The sequence below is a fragment of the Cupressus sempervirens genome, chromosome 3, assembly GCF_028749045.1.
Source record: "Cupressus sempervirens isolate cs-2001-9-10 chromosome 3, ASM2874904v1, whole genome shotgun sequence".
In the NCBI taxonomy this organism is placed as follows: Eukaryota; Viridiplantae; Streptophyta; class Pinopsida; order Cupressales; family Cupressaceae; genus Cupressus; species Cupressus sempervirens.
Genome location: NC_143120.1, coordinates 412,660,445 through 412,668,134, shown reverse-complemented (window position 1 = coordinate 412,668,134; position 7,690 = coordinate 412,660,445). Strand labels below are relative to the sequence as shown.

Genomic DNA, 7,690 nt, shown 5'->3' with positions numbered 1-7,690 from the left:
TTTCTTTATAAAATCATCTTGAAGGTCAACAACAAGAATATGTTATTTGAATTTTAGATAAGAGCAACCAAATTAGTATCTTTAGATAGAGTTAAGGATGTAGAGTTCATTTACTAGGATGTCAAACATGAAAAATAATTTCCACCTCAAACATTTTAGGATGTTTAGATTGTAGTAAGTGTAGTCTTTTAGAAATAATACTAGGTAAGAGTCCAAGATTGTCCTTGTGGGATCCAAATTAACTAGTTTGATAATAGCTTATTAACCACCCCAACAATATGGAAAAATGGACTTTATGTCCATTTCCAAGGTTCCAAGTGATCTTAATTTTGAACAAGTTACCTAAGAAAAGATTAGGATAGAAATAAAAGATGAAATGATTAGTGATAAGATAACAAAGTGAAGCAAATATTTGTAAAATTCCATTTCCACAAAAACTTTGACATTCGTTGAGGCAATAAATCTTCCTCAAGGCCCCTCAAATTTCTTAAAAGACCACCTATCCTTTCCTTGTATGACTCGCGAAGTTCAATCAATTTTTTTGAAATCGAAATCCACTTCAACACATCAACATTATTAGAAAAGGCTATTTCAAAATAGGGAGCCCATCGAATGAATTTGTGGTGGTGGCCCTAAAAAATGGGAGGATTCCATAAAGCAATTTTTTGCGAAGATCGCAATCTGCAATCTAAGAACAAAATGTCCTAATCAAGGAAAGAGATACTAAATGGTTACTAAAGGAATCCTCCAACTACTTCCAAACTTTGGTACTCGAAGAAGCATTCTCATACCATCTCGTAAAGAGGCCATCTGAATGCAATAATCCTAAAAGCCTTCTAAGAAGGCGGTATTCACAATTGGGGTTTAAAGCCCTGCAGGCGCATAGTGGGGTTCTTCTGAAGCCACTAGATGAAGAATTTCAAAGGGAAAACTTGACAACGAAATTAGATATAGATGCGATGGAGGTCTCCTTTGAGCCTAAAAAAATTGGGAAGGGGGAGATCAGGATGATCGGGTAGCTGAGGGATCACAAGGTTGGGGTTTTCGTGGAAGAATCTTATTAGCTCACGTAGCTAGCAGAAAATTATCTCAACTAGTGGAAAACCCCTTAGTTTATCCTTTCGAGCAACTTTCCCCATACAACCCTCGAATCTATGGCGTCAAACTTACCATCCTCATTACACAAGGTTGAAGGGTTCCAGAGATTCCACCTTTTGGATCCTGAGAAATCGCCCATCAAAGCAGACTGGAGATGAGGGTTTACCATCGAGAATTTGCTGAAACAATTGCTTGAAGATATTTGCTTTGCCAAATAAAGTGGTAAAATAAACGTTGCTAGTTTATAGTTGCTGGTTGCTAGTTGAGAATGATAAATAGACACTAATAATAGATTTTTATAGTTTATAAACACAACATGCTGGTTCTCACTACAAACGACAGTACTAAAAGACAGAAAGAGAGTTACTGTGCCTCCTCGTGACAACAAACAAACTTGAAGCTAAGCATGTTCATCCTGCTCCCCCTAACGCTGCAAGTTATTAATTTATTTATACATATATAGCAAGTGTAGTTGCGCGGAGGCGTAGATCTGATCAGGCAACTTTGAGCCACAAAACATCACCTTGGGAAGCGAAGTGACAAATAGAAGTGGCATGACCAGGCTTTACGTTCAGGATCTTGAATGAAGCGTGGTCCGGATTCCATGAACTGGTGTCCATGTGACAGATGGCCGCCGCCTCTACCGTCTTCCCTGCATCTTCGCCCCTCACCGTAACTCTCGCCACCCTCGCCCCTCGCAGCTCGTGGCACAGATACACCGCGTACGGATACTCTTCGCTGTGGCAGTAATACACTGGCGCCGCCTCCTCCTTCCCCTCGTCTTTCACTCGCATTATCGTATACTCCTGCTTCACAGATTTTGACCTCTTCGAAACTTTTGTTGAAAGAACGGATAAACGGTCGTTCCCCATCTTTGACGTGATGAAGTCGATCATCGACTCCAACGACGTTGCGCAGAATTTGGTTTCGCCCTTCCCAGCAGGTCTCTCGCAGGCTTGTAATGTCTCATTCATGGCCACAGCCGCGAGGGAATCGGGCGCTACGTTGAGTTCCTTCAACGCCAGGGAGAGCTTGTCGGAGGAGAAAGGGAGTTTGTCCGCGGCGATGCGTGGAATAAAATGCCTGGGAATGCTTGCGGCCTGCACGAAGGTGAGTGACACTTTGGTTCCGACCACCAAGTCCTTCTCCAGCAGAAACATGCACAGCGATGGGTTTCTCAGCATTTGCGCCGTAGCTGCAGCATAAACATTGAGCTGGATAGTGCAGTGTGGCAAAACCTCCTCAACGCCTTTTCCCTTTTCATTATTTGTCCCAACGTACTTCACTGCTACTTTCTCATATGAGATGAGTTCCTTCAGAGTTTGTGGAATGGGTGTCGTGGGCAGTTTCTCCTGCCAGTACGCCATGCTTGGACTAGTCGGAGATAAAACCTTTTCACCTTGCAAATGCGCCGCACTCATTGCTGCTACTGCCTGTCAATTCCAAACAACCGAAACTCATAATTAGCAAAGCTAGCAAAATAAATTATAGTTACAAACTACGTGAACTATCTTGATAATAATTTTTAAAAAGAAAAATAAAAATAAAACCTTACAAAGAAAAGAATGAAACTAGTTAAACTCCCCATCCTGTGAAAGGCGGTAATTTCAGTGTTTCAGAGATACCAAGTGAAAGAGGTTCTCCGTCATATAAATATACTGAGCTTACGACTAGGGAAGCCGCGCGCCATCGTAGACGTAGGCACAGCATGCATGTCAAATCTCATATTACTTATATCATCTTGTTTTTAGTGGGGGACACTGCTGATATTTTCTAGACATATTTCAAACGCGGATATCAGATGAGATCGTACGCACTACAATCATATCTCGGCAACGTTAAAAGTATCAGAGTCGTTAGCAAATCCACTTTGAAAAGCTCTACAATCGTATCAGCTGGCGGAGTGGGTCATAAGGCTAGAATTCACTTGTTAAAGTGAGAAGTAAAGCTATCAAAGTTAAATTTCAATATTCGAGTAAGACTAATGGCAAACTATCTGAATTTTCTTTTTATTAGTCTACATAATGAGACCCCGTGACTCTCTTGTGAAAGACAGCCGGTTGCAGTGCTCGGGAGATACAATTGAAGGATATGAGATCACCTCAACTTGCGAAAATAGACGATAGCAGGTCAGATCGTGAGCACTTTCGTTAGAAGCTTCAATGCACAAAATTTAAAACCTATCAAGGTCAGCTTTGTCGTTGTTGCAGGCCGATATCAGATAAAACAAAGCATAATTAGAATTTTGGAGTTTTATAATCGTATTGGCATTTGCTGGGGGCGCCACCATATCAATTATGTAATCGACTCATAAAAATTTGATCCGCTACAATGCAATTTGATGGGATTTATCCGCTACTATACCGTATCTAGATTTCCTATGAGATAATTGTTTGAACTTGGGAAAACCCAAGTAATGCTACAGTGAATGGTTGGTTTTGTCAGAATGGAAAGACTATATCTAAACAAGAGCTGTGCGAGCTAAAGTCCCTGCCTAAGATCGGACATGAGGAGAATGTGTGTGACCTGGATATTCTTTTGGATTTTTTTAAAGATGGAGATACCATCTAGCCTAATCATTTAAACTAAAGTTATAGAATTGGTATCTCAACTAAAAGCTACCCAAACAAAATAAGTCACCAAAATAAATTATAAAGTAAAAGGTCACTATTGTACATACTATATGTAGGAATGAGAAGGAACTTGTATGCATACAAACAATTTAATTTCATATGTGTGGGCTGGAAGATAATTTCATTGCGTACATGTAGGTTGGACCAATTTTGACTTTTAAAATGGTGTTGCAATGAGTTCGAGGGCTAGAAAGAGCAAAAGAGTAGATACCATGTATTATTTGGCATGTAGAATGCATTTTTCAAATGATCACATAGAAAAATGATAATAGATCAATATGAATATGTTCAAGGTTAACTGGATTTGAGTCTAATGTCATGCATTAGTACACTATTGTTTATAATGGGGTTACTCAAGATTTTCATTATATAATTAATTTGGTTTTGTGCTTAATGAAATAGATAGCAAAATAAGCACTCAAAGTTCCATTAATTTCAATTTCCCATGATTCCTTGGCCCTATCTCTTCTTAAATATCAAAATCATTGCTAGCCGTGCTAACCCAACTTGCATGTGAACATTAAGGAAAATTTTAGTTTTTTAACATGAAGGAGATATTTTAAAGTACTTCTAATATGGCCAAGAGGCACCTTTGCAAAATAATACAGAATTCTATATATCTAGGTTGTAATGACAATAGTATAAAATTGAATTTTTTAAAGAAAATTAGAATTATTTATTCAATTTTTAGAATGTAATAATATAGAAGTTATATGTTGACAAATTTTAGAAATTAGATAGCAATTTTAAAGAAATCTAAATAACTTGCAAGTGGAAAATGTATTCAAGAGTATGTATAATATGTATTAGTGCATTATAAAAATTAAATATCTATTTTAAACAAAATCAAAAGAAAATATTAATAGATAGAATGTTTAAGAGTTTTCAAAAATTCTTGTTTATAGAGAGTTTTACACTAACGAAGAACAAGAAAATAAGATGATGTGGAGTCCAACTATGGAAACATGAAAAAAAGTTGCTCCATATTAATAAGCATGAAAATCAATTTTACAACAATAATGAAAGAACTTGAAGTTGGTTCCTATTGTTGAAAACGTGGACAATGAACTTGGACACGTAGGAAATGTGTTCTCCTTATTAATTTCATCTAACTATAAACATTTCTATAAGAATGGAGGAGAATAAATTAGTTTAGTGCAACACACTTACTTTTTCTTGCTAAAGAAAATTGTTGTTCCTGATGCCTCCCACAGCATATTTGTCTTTGTCAAAATGTGTAAAAACATTTTCTCCTCTAAATTTAATGACACCAATGTCATAAAACTTAGTTACCTCATCTTTAAAAACACCTGTTGAAAATATTATAATATGACTTGAGAATGATGTGCTAACTAAAGCTTCCCAGATACATTTGTTTGTCAAACATCCCAATCCTAGCCTACTACCTTCCATCACTATTATGTTTGCCAAGCTAAATCGTGGATTCTTATAGCTACATTAGGCCAATGTTGGATTTTGATATTATCCATTTTTTCTTAGCAGAATGTAAATTAATTTCACCTTTCACATTAATATAACTTTGATGAACAAAATTATGAAATACAAAGGATGACACTCTGTAGTAGTTTGCTTTACTTGTACAAAATTCACTACTATTCTTGGAAAACTAACATTTGATTAGATTTTGATGAAAAGAAAAAAATTGAATATTCGAAAATAAGAATTCATTTCAATATTGGATCATTTCAATTATTGTCTACTTTCTAGAATTTATAAACAATGGTAAGAGACAAACAATGGTAGAATTTATAGACAATGGTAAGAGACAAAGGAGAAAAATAATAAAGGAGAACATTAAACAACCTAGAAGCATAGATAAAATAGAGATGAACACAAAAATGAAAAAAAAAAATTAGTAAGTTTTAAAATAAAAGCACAATTATCTGATACATAACATAAAGTTCTCTTTTCTGTTTTGAAAATATAGTATAAAAGAAAGTTTTATTCTTAAAATATGTCTTGTTGTTGCTACATCAATACAACCTACCGCACTATTCCTCCTTTTCTTTCTATATCTACATTTTTGCAACAAGAAGTTTATCAATAAAGGAGAATCCAAATTTTCTTTGACATTGGTATTGACATCAATTTAATCCATCAGATCATATGGAAACTACAAGAAAAAAAAAAAGATTAAATCAAAAAAAAAAAATCATCTGTGAAATGAGGAAGAGGATAGGGCAAGGTGGAAGAGTGAATTAGTGTACGTTAGAATGATGAAGAGGTCTACAGTGAAATAACTAAGATAGTTAGAAATTAACTCCAACAATTCATGCTCAATATGAATGGATTGAAAATATTATATACAAAGATTATATATTGTATAAAAAAAGTTAAAAAGTAATTTGTACAAATATTTCAAACTAAAAAATTATACTTTTATGTTCTATAATTTATAATAAATTTAATTAAATATTAGGTTGGCCTCTATGAAGCTAGTTGTGAACTATTATAGATTATTTGTAATAGTGAAGAACTCTAATACTGATGTGTTTCTCTAGATCTGCTCTAGATATACTTGCCCAACTCTAGTCTTTGTATAGACATGAGGAAAATTAATTGGCTCTTTATAAATTTGATACATTCTTTATCTAAAATGTTTTATGTTTCCTTCAACTCTTTCTCATAGTTCTCTATCTACATTTGGTATAGATTTTTTTTTTTTTTAAATTATATAAAAATCATAAATAGAAAATTATTTACAAAGGCTGAATTATAGCACACCGCTAAGCATTTATACTAGAAAGCTAAATGTTATGCAATTTTAGCATGTTTGGCATTTAATGAGAGAATGTAACATGTATTCTTAGAGGAAAGATAATTTGACCAAGTAGAATATAGTTGAATCTCCTAGAAAATTATACTAGAAAGTTTGTTGGAGATGAAGGACCTTGATACTTGAGAGCCATTGGATCATAAGGTTTGACTCTTTTTTTTCTCCTCATCATATCTACTTGCATTACATTAATGGACAATCCTATTATAGACAACAACTGCACAAAGAGTAATAATATCATTTAATGCATGTGTGAAAACCATGTTAAAAGAATTTACTCATCGAGATAATTAGTATCATGTAAGAATTAACCTAATTACTAAATATACACTTTTAAGAAGGAACTATTTTATAATGTTTATGAAGAGAATAAAACTATAATGGAGATCTTGTTACAAAACGTAACCCACTTCATAGAAAAATCCATGAAAGAAATTTTAGAGATTTTCCTATAAAGCATTCGATGCATTGTAATAACTTTGTAAACATGCATGATTTTCTTTTTTAATCCTTGGGGTTACAACCATCTCTTTTTATCCTTAGGGGTACAACCATCTTTTGGTCAATCATTGTCCCATAATTAAGTAGTCATTGTCTTCATTTTTTCCAATCATTGTTCTATTGCACAGAGTACTCATTTTCCTTCATAATATTACTCCAAACTAAAATTTTATTTTATTCCATTTAAATATATCTTTATATAAGATTAAATATCAAAAAACCTTATAACTTCGCGGTAAGCAATATTGGGCATGCTTTTGGGATCCATCAAGTTCCTTCTATTGGATTCCACATCTTAGCAACTACCACTGATAAATATAAATAATAAATAAAAATGCCTAATTCAAATTAGAATACATTTTTTATTTCCATTGATATCAGCATTAAAAAAAGCCTAGTTAGAATGGTGTACTGCTGACAATCTCAATGAAAACTATTAACTAGCCGTCATGATATGAAAATATTCTCACACACATCTCATCTTAAATAATCAAATGAAATGAGGTCTTCACAAGGATCTCAAACTTGTAACAATTGAAAAATCGTAACTTAGTGAAACAAAGATATCATCATTAAAGAAAGTCTAGTCAGAATGGTGAAACACTAACAATCTCAAAATATTCTCACACATATGTCATCTTAAATAATTAAATGAAATGAG

The 7,690-nt window shown here is 34.0% G+C and overlaps 1 protein-coding gene across 1 annotated transcript; it reads right to left on the bottom strand.

The window, feature by feature from the left end:
* Nucleotides 1–1,374: 1,374 nt before the first annotated feature.
* Nucleotides 1,375–2,721, bottom strand: LOC149566767 (BURP domain-containing protein 3-like). The gene is made up of 2 exons (XM_089820091.1): nucleotides 2,654–2,721; nucleotides 1,375–2,531 (listed from the first exon to the last, which is right to left on the bottom strand). The coding sequence occupies exons 1-2, from the start codon at nucleotides 2,684–2,686 to the stop codon at nucleotides 1,593–1,595; spliced, it is 972 nt and encodes a 323-aa protein (XP_089676217.1). The 5' UTR covers nucleotides 2,687–2,721; the 3' UTR covers nucleotides 1,375–1,592.
* Between the last annotated feature and the right edge of the window lie 4,969 nt (nucleotides 2,722–7,690).

Bases quoted from the DNA above. Each gene is read 5' to 3' on its own strand.
- LOC149566767 (XM_089820091.1), bottom strand. From the start codon at position 2,686: ATGGGGAGTTTAACTAGTTTCATTCTTTTCTTT. The intron at 2,532-2,653 runs GTAAGGTTTTAT...TGGAATTGACAG, and splicing joins CTAGTTTCATTCTTTTCTTT to GCAGTAGCAGCAATGAGTGC.